The sequence below is a fragment of the Opisthocomus hoazin genome, chromosome 16 (assembly GCF_030867145.1).
Source record: "Opisthocomus hoazin isolate bOpiHoa1 chromosome 16, bOpiHoa1.hap1, whole genome shotgun sequence".
Taxonomy (NCBI): Eukaryota; Metazoa; Chordata; class Aves; order Opisthocomiformes; family Opisthocomidae; genus Opisthocomus; species Opisthocomus hoazin.
This window is the reverse complement of record NC_134429.1, coordinates 14,037,576-14,057,133: the sequence shown is the minus strand read 5'-3', so window position 1 is coordinate 14,057,133 and position 19,558 is coordinate 14,037,576. Positions and strand designations below refer to the sequence as shown.

The 19,558-nt window shown below is 47.8% G+C and overlaps 1 protein-coding gene across 1 annotated transcript in view; it reads right to left on the bottom strand.

Annotated features, from left to right (window-relative positions):
- KAZN (kazrin, periplakin interacting protein) overlaps positions 1 to 17,956 on the bottom strand; it is a 239,543-nt gene extending 221,587 nt beyond the window's left edge. Inside the window, exon 1 of the mRNA XM_075437451.1 lies at positions 17,373 to 17,956. Within this exon, the coding sequence (XP_075293566.1) occupies positions 17,373 to 17,493 (121 nt within the window). The 5' untranslated portion in view covers positions 17,494 to 17,956. The remainder of the gene's footprint in view (positions 1 to 17,372) is intronic.
- Between the last annotated feature and the right edge of the window lie 1,602 nt (positions 17,957 to 19,558).

The following is a 19,558-nucleotide window of genomic DNA, read 5'->3' as shown; positions in this document are numbered from 1 at the left end:
TCCCACGTCTCAGGCAGCTGTGAGTAAGTTATTGTCATGGTATAGAAAGGGAAAGAGATGCACATCCACAGATAACAGCACGCAGATGGCTGCAGAGCAATACCGCATGGGCATAAAGCGTATTTTTCACCAGCATGGATTACACCTCCAAAACCCCCTTTATTTCCAGGCAGCTTGTTTTCAGAGGATGGCTCCAAAAGCAAGAGTGTAAATTCCTCAAAGGAAGAAAGAGCCATTCCTTCCAGGGTTCTCATTTTACACGTCATTCAACAAATAACATCGCTGCTGCCTTCCCTGGCACCCCACCGTCGGTGTTCCCATAACAACAGAGGAGATGGCTCCACCGACACCCGCTCCGCTGGCTGCTCATTTACAGCCCAGGCAGCAAAGGGGAACCAGATCTGCTAAAATACTTTCAGGATCTTCAAGGACCATATCCTTACCCAATAACTCTGTCTCGCAGAGAGTAAATCACATCTGCAATAACTCTTATATTCATCCAACAGCCATTTAAGGGGTCTTTTTTATATGAATGCAAACATAAGCCTGTAAAAGCTAAACGAAAAATTTTGGGGCAAAGCTGCAGAAAAAAAAAATCAGGTTGAAAAAAAAATAAATTCTAAGAGAACCTCAAGTTTTGCAGCCCTTAATTTCCCCTGAACCAGTGAGCTTTACATATTTAAATCCATCAAGTAGTTTTACAACTCGCTACACCATTTTCAATGTGGAACAATACAGTATACAATAACACAGTGAAGCCTAAAGCATAGAAGAACATAAATCATGCTATACACAGTGAACTGCAGGCGTGAGACAGAAGTGGTGAACAAAAGGATATTTGTAAAATAAATACAAACAAAAGAAAACTTAGTAAAGTTAATTGGAAATTCAGCGAGGAAAACAGTTCATACTTGCTCAGAGAATCTCTCTCTTCCATAAAGATTTCTTCCAAGGGCTAATATATACGCCTAGTCAAAAGGTCTGTCCAATTTGGTCACATGCCCACCGACTGAGGAGTGAATTATGTGTAAGTTTACTTAATTATTGATCCATTTATTAACCACATCAGCCCTAGCAAATATGGCAAGCGCTCCTCTTCACACACATTACTGTTCACTACATTGCCACAACCCCAGCATCTTCCTTCTCACTGTACGCTTATTCCTTTTTATTAAAGGAAATACTGGCACCACAGCAGATACTTCAAAAATATTTCACAACACATGCAAAAATATATGCTGAAGGGAAGTATCTTACAGAGGATGCACTTCTTTCCATGTAGTAAAAGAAATGAAAGGAGCCATTCATCAGCCTGACACAGCCCTCCGGCACCCAAGAGAGTCCAGGAGATGATGGGTTTGAGGTGGTAACAAGAGTGACTTCCAACAAAGGCCTATCGGTCCTCATTTCTGCCGCAGTCTGTCACTCGGCCAGGTTCATACTGTGCCGCGGTCCCTCCCCGCAGCGGGTTTTGATAGGGGAACGTGGGTTCCCAAGGGGAACGCGGGCTGTGTGCTGCTCCTTATCGCACTGACCTTTCAATTGCGTGGCACTTCGCTTAGCCGTTCTTAGCACGAGAGCCATAAAAACGCTGTCATGTCTCGGTGACGGGACTAGAGAGGGCTGAGTAGACCATCAAGCCATGAAAAATCACCATCTAGATGATGCTTGAGAGTGCTAATGGTTTAGAGTTGTAAAAGGGAAAACACCTGGTAACGTCGGCAGCAAATGGCACACGGAGTTTATTTCCGAACCAGAAATGTCGTAAGTAATCGTCAGGCTGCTTCGGGAGAAAGGTCAGCCTCGCCTCAGGCGCGTTTGCTGACAACAGAGATCAGCAGGTCAAAGCAGCGCCAGTGAGGAGCTTGCTTCGCCCTCAGCCTGATCCCACGGCAGTCCCCGACGCTGCTGTCCCGGACATCCAGCTGCCGCGGCGTGGGCTGCGCCGAGACCCCCAGCCCCGCCTGCGCGGCAGCGAGCTCCCGGTGCTCGGGTCTGCGGTCGGGTTGCTCTCATTTTAAGGAACACACCAGCTAGTCGGAGGAGTCCTTTCTTCAGAGGGGTTCAATACCACTCCTCACTGGTCCAGACCCAGAAGACACCGAGGCCTCCTCACACACAAGATTCACATTTTCCCTAATTCTTTTCTTCAAAAAAAGACTAAAATCAATCAAGTAGCTATCACAGCTAGCTAAATGCCTGAGTATCTCCTGCACAGAGGGACAGAGTACAATGTCGGATGAAAAACCACAAGAGATGCCGTGCTCTGTGCTGGCAAACATGGGACGGGATGGACCAGAGATCTCTCGAGTTGAGAGCTGGCGGCTGCGTCCGAGAAGTGAAGTTGTCTTTCTGCACCTACCAAAAACGAGGAACAACCTTCACTCCTCAGGTACGCCATGTGTAAAATGGGAACAAACAAACAACATTTCGTCAAAAGTGTTGCTACATTTATTAAGCCCTCACGTTAGTTGAGCTAGTTCATAATACAAGAGTTACTAAGAGCAATTCCCCAACAGGATTAGCACTGAATTATGAGAGTAATTGTTCACCAGAACTTTATTTAGCTAAAACCTCTTCCCTGGCAAGAAATTCTATGTGCTGCTTGCCCTAAGCTTCAATCACATCATTATTTTAGGGTGAGTTATTTCTGACCTGGCTAACTCCATGCTTCCTTGGGGTACTGCAAGACACACCAAGCAGTAACTTCATTTTCCTTGCACTTCTCCGTGACACAAAGCCTTTTGTCATTTCCCTGGTGTCACTGTCCTAGCATCGATCCTAAACATGCGCCAGGCAGAATCCTGGAACAAGCACAGTGCATGTGCTCCAGGCCAATTTGAGATCATCTACTCTAATATGAAACTGAGTTAAATTTTTCTGGATTGCATCAGTTTGATTTCCAAGGTTGCCTGGGACGTCAAATGAAACTTTTACAGAGGGCACAATTATATTAAAAGTCACTGATGAACGTGGACGGATCCCCAGAAGCATGAGAGGTCCTTGATGTGACACTTACAAGAGTTACAGTTTCCCAAAATATTTTTTATTTCCTTGAAACGCCCTTTTTTTTTTTTACAGAAAAATGGCAGACAGCAGACCTATTGCTAAGAGAAGACTAATTTTTCTTTTTGCATTTTGCTATTCAGTTTGGGAGGCTTCAACACACGAAACTAAGGAAATTCTCATAACAGAAGAAGCCATAACACAAAAGCTCCAATTTTCAAATTTTGATTTCATTTTTCCTTTTAAAATTTGTTTTTACTGCAGGTGAGATCACCACCGCATGATTTGTACAGCTGAACACATCCTGGGCTTAAATCTCAGGACATATTTGATTTATACCAAAATGTGGCCAATTTGATAAACAAAATGCTGCTGCTTGTAACCGCCAGATTACATTAACTGAATTACCCTGGACCAAGCCTAAATCCGTACAGATTAGCTAATCCGAAACAGCTATCATCTCACGGAATTAGATTTCAGCCTAGGATCTGCCAGGCTCATCCTGCACACCGCAACGAGCCCCCTCCCCTCTCTGGACAATCCTGAGCTACCGGCACAGGAGAACCGGACCGCGAGAGCTGTGCAGGTGCTGTTACTGCAGGCTGAAAGGACGGACCAGCAGTCGCTGGAGCACAGAACAGCTTCACTCGATGCTGTAAATTATGGGGAACAACCAGCAAACACTCATATCGCAATTGTATTCCACCAGTAAGAGACCAGCGCTGGGCAGGAGATTGCGGGGAGCAGGGGAAAGCCCCAGCGCTGCTCCCCGTCGTGGGGCTGTGGCTTTGGTGCAGTACAAACATTTTTGCATCCATAAACTCCGACAAATTTGAATCCTACTGGAAGGGAGCTCTGCTTTGCAGCGTACTCTGCCTCCCTCTCCTGGCCTGTTCCCAGCCCTTGAATAAATCAAAATCCTTGGTGCAGAGTTAAATGAAAGCAGCGTTAGCCAGAGTAGGATACTGGTCCATGTGAGATGCCCAAAGCCTACAGATGAAAGCAGCAGAGTCCTGAAGAAATCCTTTCCATCCTCAACCTCCCAACCCCGTGCTGAGACTTGCAAAAGGCAAGTTTTGCCACGGACTGGTAGCTGTAACAAATGCCCAACAAAAGAAAAGATAACAGACAAACCAAAACATCAGTAATCCCCTTTTCACATCACAAGTCTCAAAGACTAACAATTTCTACTCAGCCTCTCTTAAACAAAATGATTACAATCACACTTTCTCATTAATCACTTCGACTTGTTTCGAAACACACTCCTCAATGGGGAATAGGAGAGGGGAAAATAAAAGCATCAATCCTAAACCATGATTCCCTAACTCAATCAACACTAACACAAGCAGAAAATCTCCAGCAAACCATTATCAAGCCCCATGAAAGCTGAGCATAACAAAATCCCTCGCTCCACAGAGAAACCAGAACCTTCCTGGAGCGCAGGCAAACAGCGCTGGGGCATTCCCAGGTAACTGGGCTGGCTGGGTTATAAAAGCTAAAAGGGAAGAGGGGAGAAAAGAGGAAAAAAACAAAAGAAACTGTTCTACTTAAAGCAAAGCAGCGGCTCCAGCCTGCATTTGTGTTTTTACGTGGATAAACATAAGTGTGTGTTTAATTGCTGGCAACAGCTGAAGTATCAGATGGTCTAGATGTAGCTGGAATGCAGTAAAACGCTCAGGATCAATAGGGCAACTAGCATTAGAGGCAATTAGATTGGTGCAGTTAGATTTTTGAGAATCTCGTTTGTGTTTTAAACTTTCCTGGGTGTACTTTGCCATCCAAGTCGGAGATCGCGCTGCCTTCGGATTTTCCACGCGGTGACAAAGAGATATTAAATGGGAGAAAGACCCTCGGAAAACAACAGCACTCATTTCAGCCACCGCTGATTCTAAGGGATATGAAATTCTACATCAAAATGCACAACTTCATGGAACAATCTCACTTCTGAAATCTCTTTTCTGGGGTTCCTACGTGTGTATAAATCTTCACAGGAGTTAATCCAATTTAACCAATTGTGAATGTTAAATTACCCTTCTAGCTCATTTACGGTTTGCCTTGAAGATAAAAGCTTTTCTGCATCTGCAGAAGCAGCCTTTTGCTGTTTACAGAAAACCAGTCCTGTCTCATCACTTCGGGAAGCGGACGTTTATGATCTTGATGTATTTGCTGTACTTACTGCATTATTTACTAAAGCCCTCTTTTTTGGGAGGGAGCAAGAAAATCTCGGCTTTCAATTAAGAAATTGCATATATTTAAAGAAGACATTTAGAAACATAAATCCAAACCCAAAAAGTCTTTTTGCTATCTTTTTTTTTTTTTTTTTTTTCAAAGCACCCAGCTCAGCTGGGGCTGCCCATACCAATAGCCTGACACAAATCCCTGGGAATTTGTGATGAAGGCTCTTTGGTTTTCAAGCCAGCTCGTTATCAGCACGTTGACAAACACACAGCAAACAACGATAAGCTTGTGAAAAACAAACTGCTCTCAGTTCTGCAACGGGCCACTGGAAATACATTCCCCAAGCTGAATATCAAAAAAAAAAAAAAAAAAAAAAAACAAAAACCAAACCAAAAGCAAAAAAAAAAGCAGCAAGCTTTAGTTTTGTACATTTGTGCTGTCTCTCAGAACACATTCCAAAAACAGATATTTTTTTTGCCCATAACTTCTTTTACTTAAAAACAGGCACTTGATAGGAAATATGGCCCCCCACACACAGGCTGCTGCTCAAGGAGCTGCTTCCCCCCCGCACTGGAGAAGAGACCCCAACCCAGCAGCTGCCCAGGGTCAGCACCACGACCATAGAATTCCAGTATGGTGGGGGTTGGCAGGGCCCTCTGTGGGTCACCCAGTCCAACCCCCTGCCCAAGCAGGGTCACCCACAGCAGGCTGCACAGCACCGTGTCCAGGCGGGGCTGGAATATCTCCAGAGAAGGAGACTCCACAGCCTCCCTGGGCAGCCTGGGCCAGGGCTCTGTCAACCTCAGAGGGAAGAAGTTCTTCCTCGGGTTCAGCTGGAACTTCCTCTGCTTCAGTTTGTGCCCGTTGCCCCTTGTCCTGTCGCTGGGCACCACTGGAAAGAGTCTGGCCCCGTCCTCCTGACACCCACCCTGCAGATATTTGTAAGTATATATTACGTCCCCTCTCAGCCTTCTCTTCTCCAGGCTGAACAAGCCCAGCTCCCTCAGCCTCTCCTCGCAGGAGAGATGCTCCAGTCCCCTCCTCATCCTCGTAGCCCATAAGGACATTTATTTTTAAAATACCAGCTTTTCTAAAAAAATCCAGAATTATTCAAGTTGTGGGTACCAGCCACAGCCACGTACAGATTGATGGAGAGCTGTGCCCGAGACAGGGGCTGGATTATTTCATGAGATTTTTAAGTCATGGATAGACCTATTTTTAAAAAAGTCCTTTGCTGTCATTACCTGCCCACAGGTGAAAGAAAGAGGAGGAAGCCCAGTTCCTTTGCAAACATAAAAGTAACATATTGATTTAACCTGTTTAACATGTAACTGGAATCTCCCCGGATGAAACAGAGCCCTTTGGGCACACTGTGCTGGAGATCTTCAGCATGGCAGGGAAAATCAGGCAACTCTCCTGGCAACCTGCTAATGCGATACCCAGCGAAGCTGCAGAACTTTCTAACTGTTACTGGAAAGAAGATCCTCAGGAAATGCCCGGAAAGACTTTGCTGCCTCAAAGTTAGGACCACTGGCATCAGGAAAACTTTGCAGACAAACTGCACTTCACTCTGAGGGCAAACTGCATGCCAGGGGCAGGGAAATACCTGAGCTAGCATGGGCCCTCACAGCTCTGCCCGCAGCAGCTGGAAATGGGGATAAAAAAAAAAGAGAAAATTAATTCACCCAGAGCTCTGTGCTGCCACAGTCAGGTCACTCTTAACATTTCCAGTTCATTTAAGGGAACTGCAGTATCTTCAATGCACCACCCCACAAAGCTTCCAGTCCATCAGGAAAGCCTTCAAAGCCTTAAACCCTTTACAGCCCACAGAAATCACAGGTTCTCTCCCAGTGAGGCGCAGAAGCAACGTTTTTCCTGGAAACACAAGGTCTTTGCGTCAGACATTTGTCAAAGCAGCCTTGGATACTGAACGCCGACCAATAAAACCAAGGGATCCTCCAGGCGTTAGAGCAGGTATTGAGGCTGGGCTGGAGGGGTACCCGCAGGATTTGTCCTGCCCTCTCCTGCTCAGCGCAGCCGCAACAGAGAGCTGTTCCCCGGAATTCCCGGCCCCTCCAGATATAGATGGGTTTGGATCGAGCATTACAGAAAACAGCACGTAACTGGGATCTGGAGTGGCAGCACAGGAAAATAAGTCACATCCACTGGAGGTGTGGAGGGGATGGAGAATGGTGTACGAGCAGAGAATAACCCACAGGGATTCTGCGGGCTTACTGTCCTCCTGCCCGGAGGAAGGGCAGAGCCAGCCCTTTGCCCTCTCCCCTCCCTGGCTGCCCAGCACGGAGCGGAATATCCCACGGCTCGGGGAAGCGCGCGATGGCCTGATGCTTCGCAGGCTTTCACGTTGCCCGCTCTGGCTGCTTCACCCTTCCCCGGCGGTGGCGCGGTCACCGCGCCATCCATCTGCGATCCTTGGGACTATTTTTGGCAAACCTGAGGCTGAGCTGGTCAATTCTGCAGCCGCCGAAGCACGCTGCACCTTTGCTTCGGTGTCTGCAAAATCAAGTGAATAATAAGCACCTCTGCAAGACGACCTGAACAGCTCAAATGAGGGGAAAAAGCTATTTTTAATCCACGCAGAAAGATGCTGTGGGGAGAACGAAGTTTTGTTTTGCTGCTAGCTCTGTGAACACTCAGACCATCAGATGCCTCTTTTTTTTTTTTTGCCAAGTCTTTACAGACACACTCCAAACTTCCAGAAATTTAACTTATTTATTTTTTAACTGCACTGTGCTCACAGAACATAACCTACCGAGCTGCAGACAGCAGGGAAAAGGGCACTCGGTCCCTGTAACCCGGGCCCAGCAGTGAATCACAGCGCTGAAAGCCCCTGATGAACGTTCAGAATGCGTAGAGGAGATCGCACAGCATCACGGCATTGCTCAGGTAATTGGGCAATCAGGAAAAAAGGAATAGTAGAAATACAGATGAATTTAACTACCTGGATCTGACTCTCAGCACAACGGGCAGCGAAGCCCAGCTGGCAGAGCAGCACGAATGCAGAGCTTGTCCCGAGGTGAATGAATGGTATCATTAACCAGGCTCACAGCAGTTGGCTCCAAGGTCACCATCTCTAGCTGCTTTACTGGGAGCTGTTAAAAAGTGCTTTTTGGATCAAGTCTTGCAGAATGATATTGCAAAAATGCCCAGCTGTATCAGCTGATAACACAGTCCTCGTCTGCAAACCACGACCCTTGGGACGCAGCAACATTTTCTTTCTCTTCTGCAGAAAAAACACTGGTTTCTCCATCTGAACCTGTTTTCTCTCTGCACACAGGTTTGAGGACACTGTGCTTTCACTCCCAAAGTTAATGGAATTCAAACACAGCTTCCCCCCCTCACTCAACCTCATATATTTTATTCCTTTCGAAGCCAGGATAACTTATAGATATTTCAAGAGTATTGTATTTTGGCTCTGTAGGAATGTTTTGTTTTGGAAAGGCTCAAACATTTTTAATTTCATTATTCCAGCCAATGTATTAGTCAGGATGACAAAGTACAGAGGTGATGCCTCAGCCTTGTTCAGCTGTTTTCCCAATTAAAATGTTGATGACCTGAACATGTTCTAGTAAAATACTTTCGTTATTTCGTATCAGAATTTAGGCAACTTAAAAATATCCACTTACATAATTCTCAACTAGCTATATCAGAAATCCCCACCTTCCATAAAACAGGATAAAGCCTTAGTAAAGGCAAATACCTACCTTAACGCCTTTCATTCCACTTTCTTTATAACGATGCATGGCTGTTAAAATTGCCTCAAAGACCTCCAAAGAAAGAAAGGATAACTAATCCGTGTTTGTAGCTGCAAATCTAATCACACGCTTATTTCTCAGTTCATTATTTTGGTGTCATAAAAATATGATGGTTGCTTTCAATTTGAAGGAATTATTATATCCTTATACTTTGCTATTCATGAACATTAATTGACAAAACTAAATTTGGTCTGTCAGGAGAGCAGATGAACACTACCCGTAATTTAATCAGGAGTAAATCAGCTGGCAAGTGGTTACTACACAAATGCTATAATAACTGAGTCTCTCTATTGAGTTGACAGGGAACAATTTCTACATAATTTACACAAAGAGAAATATTTACAGTATTTTCTTTCTGTTTTCTGCTGTTGGGTCGTGGGGTTTTTGTCAGATACTTAATGGCAGTCCTAACGCTTTGGAAAAGCTTTTCCTCGCAGTTTGAAGAATAACCCCCCCGCTGTGTATTACATAGAGAGATGCAGGTACGTACACATAATTTCATACTTCTTAGTATGCCCACAGTCCCGGCCCCCTCCTCCCTCCAATGCTTACTCTGTGCTGGTCTGGTTTTAAGCTGATGAGCCACGTCCCCACGGATCTGCCCCGTGAAAGGGACGCTCCCGTGGGGCAGAGGTGCCGGAGGGGTCGCAGGGCAATGGCGACAGTGGGAAGCAGACCCACGGTGCTGGGCATCTGGCTCAGCCCCCGGCTGCCGAAGCCGGCTTAATTAGATCCCAGAAGTCCAGAGTACTACTTTGGGGAGAACAGCACCAGATCCATCATCAGAAACACAGATTTAGCTGCAGTCAAAGTCCAGCTCTCCCCACTTCAATACCCAGGCACCCTACACTCACATTCTTGGAAAAGGCTGTTGTCCTCCCCTCTTCCAAGCAGGTACAATCCATTATCATCAGGACATGATCTACTATTTGGCCACGAGAAACAGCTAAGCTCTGCAGTAAGAGACCCCTGACCCATCATCTCAGCCACGCACCCCAATTCCCATAAGCTTTTCACGTCCGGAAAGCAAAAAAACAAACCAGGAAAACACCTCACAGGTAACAACCCCTGCAGTCTGCCATACCCCGTTTGGCTCACTGAAATGCTGTCTCCACTGATTTCTCACACACTTCACATTCATATTTCTAGAGTATTACCCAGGCGTTGCCTTTTGTGCCCCCGCCCCTTGGAGCCCTGGGCAGCACCCCTGGGTCACTCAGCACCCCTGGGTCACTCGCAGCTTCCCAAGCAGAGTAGCATCGGCGCAATATTTGTGCGATTAAAAGGAGAACATTGTAAAGCAGTAAAAGGTATAAACAGCAAGTGAAGCCCACCCACAAGGCACTGATCGCCGTTTTCCCCCTTGGGGAGCACAGTGCTACCTAACCAAGTGAAGAGAGAGATAAATGTCACCTTTTTTTATCCCTAGTAACAGCTCCTTCCACTGGGTGGAAAAGAAAAATATTAGTGATCTTCCCACTTCATTTCTGTGGCCCCTTAATCTATTCAGCTCGGGCAGGAGCACGTCATCTGTCAAGGCGGATTTTCACTTACCGCTTTTCTAGGAAGAGGTAAATGACTTTTCCTCCTAGTGCTGGAGCTGGCCCTGGAGAGAGTCAGATTAATCTGTTCGTCCCTAAAACACAAAACTCACAGGGCTTTTGGAGTAGTTTGTTTCTGATACTTTTCTGCTCATCTCAGAAAAATAGGATTTGGGGTTTGGTAAAAACGACGCCTCTTTTCTACACCAATGCACACAGCGTTCTTTGGCCTGACAGTATCACACACGGGAAGTTGGCAGCGATCTCGTCTACACGTTCTCGAGCACCACAGTGATGAGCACAGAGATTTATGCCGGTTGCCTGCAAGCCGCCGAAGCCCGCCGTAATCGCAGGACGTAAACCCGGACGGTAGCTCCACCCTGAGGGAACAGAAACATTCCAGGGCAGGCAGATATAGTTACAGGGAAAAAACAACCTTCCCAGCCTCGCAATTGAATTTCTATGCGGTAACAGCCAGGCCCTAATTTTGTAATGCTGCAGTAAAGGATTTGCTATTCCAGGTTTCCACAGGGCTGGCCAGCAGCCTCACAGCTCCCGGCACCCGCACTGAGCATCACGAGTCCATCGCGCGGGAGGACCAGGCTCGGGGGGGATCACCAAACCCATCTCCCCGCACTCCCCCGATGCCCGCTCCTGCTTCGTATTTCCCCAGAACTAGGAAATCTGCTCACGCACAGACCTAACCTGCAACACGCTAATTAACCATTAATCATCATCAGAAACAAAGTCTCTTTGCCATACGTGCACATGCGGTCTTCTCTTGGGAAAGCAAATGAAACAACTTGTTACCATGAAAAATTTATTACTGACAAATGCACGTAGGAAACCTAACGCCCTGAGTACCAAGGAACGCACTTCCAGCCTTGATTCCATGTGGTCTCAAACCAACCAACCCAAGTAAATTTTATGCTGACTGTTTTCTGTTGTTGGCCATGGGAGGAAAGAAGACCTGTCACAAAGCGTTTGCTCAAGTGCTCGCATAGCTGGAGCCTGAGCTCGCTTCAGTGTCGTATTTAAGGAAACCCAGGAACAGAAAGGATCGCAGCTTTGATGCGAACCCGTTAAATCATCTTTCACTGTACATACATGGCAGAAAATATGAGGGGAACACGGGTCCCTAAGGGCCTGATGGGCACTGCTAAGCTCAGCTTTTGGGAAGCAGGCGAAATTGTATTCCCTCTGCTCCATTTCAGCTCCAGGTAAAAGGTTTGAAGCCAGATCCTGTTTGGTTGGTGTTTAATTAAATCATGGAAAAAATGCACAAGGGACTAAAGCATAGAAAATATGAGCACACAGATGGTAAATGTTCATCTTCTCAGCCTCATTTTGCAAGGTCAGAGATTTCCTTCAACTTCTTACAAGATGCTGAGGTCCTCCCATAAATTCTTCCCCAATTGCCTGATGCATGCTTTAGATCAGAAATTATATTACTAAAGTTTTCTTAACAAAGGACTTGGCTGTAAAGGACTTACTAGGCAGAGGAATGTCCCACATGGAAACGCAGCAAGTTACAGACAAGCACTGACCTGTGGTTTTATTTAAAAACAACCAACCCTCCCTGCTCTGCTGCGACTCTGCTCCCTCACCGAGCTGTCACTGCTGGGTTTCCCTCAGACCTGGCCTGCACACTGGAAAACGTGCCTGCTCTGCGACTCTCGGCTCCCTCCCCCCCCCGGCCGCACACCGCTGCCGATGCAACGCCTTTCAATCACATAAAAGCCAGTCAGGGCACCTGTAGCATCCGATGCAACAAACAACAGCATTTCCTCGAGGAAACGGTCAAGGAAACATTCCATGTTCAAATTTGTTAAATGAAAAATTGCTGCCTTCTCCAGTAACAAAAAAATGAACACAAAGAGCATCCAAGGCCAAACTCGTTCTCGGCTGGAGCATCAATGGGCACAGCAGCACCTTCGCTGCCCTCCGCGGGGCTTCACCCTCCACCCTGAACCCTGCTCGCAGTTCCCCCGCTCTCTGCTGACAACTCCTTTGGGTGACAGCGTTTTTCGGGTGCAAAGCAGCAAGGGGGGCAGGAGCGGATCCCCCTAAGGGGAGGTGAAAACGTGGCACCCACAAGTGAAGCATAACTTGGAGAGGGTTTGGGAGAGGAGGACGGCTCGGGCCCCTGGAAGGCTGGTTCCTCCTGATGCTCCTGGCAGCTCAAGGTGGGAAACACGTCACCCAGCACGTTCTGCCATGAAAGAGTCTCAACGTCATGTCACAGCCGCTGGCCACAGGCTGCCTCGGCGGTTTTGGCCGAGTGCTGTTCAATGTCAAATACATTTCTTTCCCCTCCCGCTTACCCACTCAGAGAAGCTCCTTGCTGTTGCAGAGGAGGTGCTAAAGGAAACATCACTGTATTCTGAAGCCTTAAAATAAATTTTTGCTCAAGTTGTGCTTCACAGGAAAAAAAAAAACAAAACAAACCCAACCTCCAAGTGACAGCATATCTCCATCCAAACAGATCCATCAGTGCAATCTGTAACTCGTCAGAGCCCCAGGTTTGGTTCATGGCACATTTTTATTCAGATTCAACACACATCAGATTCACACTCTTTGCTTCAAGGAGCCCAGTTTCCGAGGAAAACTTCATCCAAATCAGAGGGTACGTAGATTTTTTAGAAATGCTATTTTGTTTGTTTTAAAACCATATTGGGGCACCAGACAAAGGAATCCTATGTTGTGTATTCAATATTTTATTTGCAATAAGATGCTAGACCAGATGAGATTCCAAGGATTTTGTGCTGCAGGACAAATACATGGCATAGGTAAAAGCCACTTCTCCCTTCCCTCACTTTCCTCGCAAGGAACTGGATAAAGAGCTAAACTACAAATCTAGGGGAACAAGGCTAAAGCTTTGAACCACGTTACATTAATTTCCATAGAACTCCTGAGACCTTTGCATTGTCTCCTTCATTTTCTACTTTGTAGCCAAACCTAAACTCCCATCCATTCGTGAAGCAACCATCAAAGTGGGATACCAAATACACATACTGGACACTATATATGTAACTGAAAGATAATAGGTAAAAGTTTCAGTACAACATCTTAAAGTCTGGGCGATTTTCAAATTAATTCAGCCTTCTTGTTCATTCTCAGTTCATCTCGAACAGAGTTCCTTATTTCACAACCAATAGAAAATTAACTGGCAAGATATAAAAAAATTGGGAGCCTAACAAATCAGCAGCATCTGTGAGCCAAAGAATTAATGGAAAATGACAATTAATCTAACGGAGCAGCGACTCAGAGAATAACACACGACGATAAGTCCAGAAAACTGCATCACCCCAAACAAGTTGTTTGGAATTTACCTGCGCATAAAGAAAGCGGTTTCTCTGCTAAGACTAATGCTTCAAGAGAGCCCTCGACTCTCCTTGAGATGGGGTCTCACTCCATATATTCAATATTTCATGGGAGGGCAGGGTGGAAAATACCCTTCAAATTCTCAGTCTCACTCATTTAAGTTTGGTAGTGCCAATCACAAATCTTTCATATCTTTTTTTTTTTTAATTTTTTTATATTCCAAAACTGTCAAATGGAAAAAAAATAGAGCCTTTGAGTTTGGTTTTAGCAAAATTTATAGTATGAATCTGTGCCAGATTCAAATCTGTGCTTCAAGCAAGACAGATGTTCCAGCAGTGCCTGGTGGACAGCACTTTCAGCTAGGGTTGGGAAGATGTGGGACTGGGTTATGAAGCCAGCCTCTGGCTCAGTTACCCCATCATCAGCCTTGCAGTTAGATTGGACCAGATGAAAAACCAGCGTGGCTTTCCCGCGAAACAAAAACCTTGTTCTCTGAGCAATGGCAGACAGGAATTGCAGTCCCTCTTTCCAAACTGCTCTCTCTGGAAAGGTGACCGTGCCCCCAGCCGACACCAACAGGTCTCTCGTGCATCAGGCAAATTCCATGCCTGCATCAGCAAGGGTTTACTGCCTTGGGAACCTGGGGCTTTGTCAGCGAACGCTTCCAACCTGCACTGTTCCCTGTGCTCACAGCAAATAAAAACCCCAGGTAATTGCCAGGAATACATCCCAGCAAAAGAGTTGACTGAGGCATCATAAACTTGGCAAGGTAACTGGCACCAGTACAGTAGGGCAGAATAGGAAGATTAATTTTCAAAAGAGCATCCTATGCAATGTACAAGTAAACAGTGCTTCAGAGGTTAAATAAAGATCAAGTACTTGTGCAAAGGACAGAACAGCTTTGGAGCAGGGCTCCCATATGACAGCCTACTCTTTAGGCTAATACTGTGATTACCATAGTACATCCCAGGGTCCTATGCAAATCTACAAAAATTATGCATGAATAATCAACCAATTATGCAGAATCAGCTGCACAGAAAACTTTTCAAGTCTTCCATCAAACGGGAAGACGTGCAACTAGCAGGAGGAAAGTTGACTTTCAAGACGTTCAGTGCTTGGTTTCTCAGAGCAAGCTACCGAGGAGCGGCATTAGGCGAGTGGGGGGACACATCTGCCATGCTCTCCCCCTGCCCCGAGGACAGACAACGCTACACGAAACCCAAGGTATATTCTGCAAGCAGCCCCCAGCTCTTCTTGCAGGTGCTCTGGAGGAAAAAATGTCCTTACAATGAAGGTAGAAGCTATAGAAAAGATCAGATCTTTCCAGGTGGCACATGAAAGTTGTGCTGTCAAGTCTGTGATTTACATAGAGTTCAGCATTTCTCCAGGCACACAGTCTGACATTTAATTAAGGGCAGGACCGCTATCATTCAAGCACACTGCAGGGTTAGTCAAAAAGCCCAAATGCCGTCAGTGACAGCGATATGGTGCTGGGTGTCTACAAGTCTTGCTTGTGAAATATGGACTGCACAGGTCAGAACGCGACTCCACAGAGCTCCTCAGAAATTGTCACTGCAGAAGAATCATGGGGGGCAAGATCTGGTTTCATGCTTTACAGAAGCACTTGCGCAGCCCTACACGACGCAGAGCCCTTTACGGCTCCATCCCAAGTGCCATTTGTTCAGTGGCACAGGGCACAGCTCAGTACCTGCAGCTTGGTGTCCCAAACCCTTACCCACTCCTGTCTCCTTAGGGCATCTTTCCCGCTCACGTTAAAACCCCGGAGCACAATGACAGCTTGGGTAGCCAAGTGTTGCGAGGCCCAACGAGCACAGCCATGTCCATGAACACATCAGCTGAGGTTCTGCTCTCAGCTGTGCAGAGTCTGTATCGTTATCGCGGTGCGAACAGAAAGCTCACAGAGATGAAAGCCACACTCACACGTAATCTACTGATTTGTTTTGAATGTCGGTGACATTCACAGCAGCCATTGCACTTCACCTCGTACCTGAGAAGACATCTAGAAAATCCTACAAAAAAGATCCACCAGAAATAAGAAAATCTTAATTTTGAGTTACTGAGTTGGGATTCAAATGCCCCAGATTCACAGGCTTCCTCTCTGGCATCTCCCTGTTAAAAAGGGAAAGGAAAAGCAAACAAAACTAGAATTGCCACCTGTGTTTTCCCACCTGGTTGGTCTTACTCATTTGGAGAACAAATTGCTCACTCAGGACCAGGACTTTCTCACACACCTTTTCTTTGTGTAAGATCTGACACAATGGATCCACAGCCTTTGGACTGATCCCAGGCCATATAAAAGATTAATACCAAACCCTCTTGGAAAACTCTCTGATATTTCATTGGAGGCGGCAGCATGATCACAGGCTTGATTAACTGAGTAGTTGTCAGCTAACGAGTCGCTCTCCTAGCTCAGCCTGTGGAAGTACTAGGAGAGGCACAACAGAAGTCGCACAGAGATCTGCAGCCCTAATACATAATATTTTGGATCTCACCGTGATAATAGCAACACTACAGTCCAAACATCATTAGTTACAGAACTGATGGGGCAGAAGAGAGAGAACAAAGGAGAGAAAAAGAGGGGACGGGTGCATATCTCTTAGCAAATATGTTCCCCACCACACACAGTAACAAGAAAGTACCAGTAAGGTCAAGTAAAACAAGCCCTAGAAATTCAGAACCAGTGTTGTTACGGAATCATTACAAATACCCAGGCTTTCTCCATAGCCATAACTAAATAAATCCTTCCATTCTCGAGCTACCCGTAAGCAGAGATAGGAAAAGAGAGCAAGTTGTGTAAAATTCATTATGCCAGTCTATCAGCTTTGGGAACTCGGGCATGAAGGAGAACGCTAGTGCAAAGCTCGGTGCTTCAGAGCACCTGTGCGGAGCAAGGAAAAACAAGAGAGGACACTCCCTCCTTACCACCAAAAGGTGCAGGCCACTGATCATCAGGCCCATCTGTAGACACATAACATGTGTGCGAAAACAGCTGGGAAAAGGATCAGAGCTTCCAGGTGCTGCGGCAACACAAACAGCCAGAAAAAGGAAAGGAATAAAAACCAAACACTTCGTCCTTCATAGAACCGAATACTGAAGCAGAGATCCACACACCTAGAGATGCTCTTTACTGCAACAGTCACCCTCCAAAACACCAAATCACCCTCTAGTCTGACTGGTGCTGTTTTGAAATTGGAAAATTTGCTGTAGATGTTGAGTACCCATCTAAATGTAACGGTAACTTCCACTGTCTGGCAAAGAGCAGTCTGTTCCAATCCACATGACCCCAAAGCGCGCAATCATCCCAACCCTTGCCTCAAATTTGTAATTAGTTGGATACAAAGCTTTGAGGTGGTTCTGGGAGAAGTTGAGGCCGATGCGCAAACGCAACAGGGGGTCACTCCAACTTTCCCTTTGGAAAACACAAGGTTTGGGGAACAATTTGGGGGGGGAAGACATTAAGGACACTGCGAACCAGGAGGGAAGATGTAGGATGATGAGGTGGTACCTGCGCGCGTTCCTCTCTTACCTGCTTCCATCAGCTGGCACTGCTGCCCGAAGACGTGCGAGAAGGTCACGGGGCCTGCGGCGGAGCTGGGGGTCACCGGCGAGGAGTCCATAGCTCTCTTCGGGTCCCTCGCGTTCGTCATGGGGCAGAGCCCCGCAGCTGCCAGAAGCCTCTTGTCCCTCGGCGGGCAGGAGGGGACCCCCGCTCAGCAACGGGGCCTCTCCCCGAGCCCAGAGGATGCTTCTTTCTCTCTTTTCAAGGGAGAGTCACAGCACCCATGATTTCGGTTGAGGATTGTTGGGGTTCTCCTGGAGACCTGTCTCTGGCTCTTCCAGGAGTTCGGTGGCGAGTCCTAGGCGGGTCTGGGGGCCTCAGGCAAGGAGGACCGACCTCCTCCGGGCAAACACACGAGTCTCTCCCCCTGTCCTCCCGGAGCCGAGGTCTCTGAGCCCAGCAGCCGCCGTGTCCGTGGGCTCGGGCAGGTCCCCAGGCGGGAGATGCGGGGTTTGCCCCCCCGCGGGGCTCCGGAGCTGCGGGAGGGAGCAGCAGGAAGACCTCGGCCTCTCGCCGGGGTTTCGGAGCCCCAGCTCCACGTCGGGGGCGGGGGGGGGGGGGGGGGGGGGGGGGGCTAGCGGTGGCTCCCGGGGGGTGAAGGCGATGGCAGGGGGACCCCGTGCCTCTGCCCAAGATGGTACCCCCGGCCCCCCCCCGCCAGACGCCGGCAGGCTGCGCTCCCGGGGGCCCTGCCAGCTCTCGGCATCAGCCCCCTCCTCCCCCCCCGGCGTTTATTCCTTCCTCACAGGCTCCTCTCCCCTTCCCCCAGCAAAACAGGCGAGGGGGAGGAGACTGGAGCCGCCGTTAAATAACATCTCCGGTGCCCTCCTGCTGCAGCGTCCTCCCCTCCCTCCCTCCTTCCCCCCGCCCCTGCCCCGCTGCGGCGGCCTGGACCGGCCTTAACCCCCGCACGGCTGCGGGCAGGGGGCCCGTGCCCCAGCTCTGCTGCGGGGAGAGGGCTGGGGGCCGGTACCCCAACCCCACTGGGGTCTGCCCACTGCTTGGCCTCCGGCCATCGCCTGCTGCAGCTCCTGGGGGGTCAGCGCCAGCAGGGGCTGTTTAGGTGGCCGAGGGGCCAAGAGTTAACTCCCAGGCAAGGTCTGACACAGCTGATTCATCTTCGTTTGAAATGCTCCCTCTGCCAAGGCAAGGGGTGCTGGCTCCAGGAGCTCTGAGTAATTTTGCCACAGAACCATAGAATGGTTTGGGTTGGAAGGGACCTGAAAGCTCATCTGGTTCTAAGGCCCCTGCCATCAGCAGGGACATCTTCCACCAGCCCAGGTTGCTCAGAGCTCCATCCAACCTGGCCTTGAACCCTGCCAGGGACGGGGCAGCCACAGCTTCTCTGGGCAGCCTGTGCCAGGGCCTCACTACCCTCATGGGGAAGAATTTCTTCCTAATATCTAATCTAAATCTGCCCTCTTTTAGCTTAGAGCCGTTCCCCCTTGTCTTGTCACTGCACACCCTTGTCCTCCGTGAGTCACCAGCGCTTTCTTTGGGAAGCTTGCTAGGAAGAAAAGTTACGGCACAGCTAGGAAAACACACCCCGTGACCGAGATGGAAATACCAAACTGCCCTGATCCAGCCACAGAAAGGCCAGGGCAGAGCAGCGGGTGAGCTGCAGGTAGCTGGCAACCCCGGCGAGGCGGGTGCTGCTCTGAGCCCCTCTCAGCAGCTGTGGCAGATCAGAGGTTTAGGATCAGTGAAAGAGCCCCTCTGAAAGGCGTTAGCAAAAGTGGGTTTTATAGGATGCTGTAAGAGTGCGATGTAACAAAGTCTGGTGGTAAGGTTCACTCTGTTAGTTACTACATGGAAGAAACACAGAAAGGAAAAACAAAGTTACACTCAGGTGAGAATGATTTGCAGAGAGACCAGCAACAAAAAGGTAAGGAAGACCCTCCTGTCGAGTCATGAGGTTCAGAATGGAGCCCCTTGCTTTCTGAACTCCTTCTCAGAGAGGAGCCTGGGTGCGGCTGGATCCAGACTTAGCCTCAGACTTTATCACGGTTTGTGTCTAAGGGATCATACATGAATGTTTCACCAGAATCAATTCAGCGTGCAATCAAAGTTACCAAGGCAAAATCAAAGTTATCACACTACAGGGTTATGTGCGGTACCAGTCACTTACCCTAGATCCGCCACTGGTGAAAGAT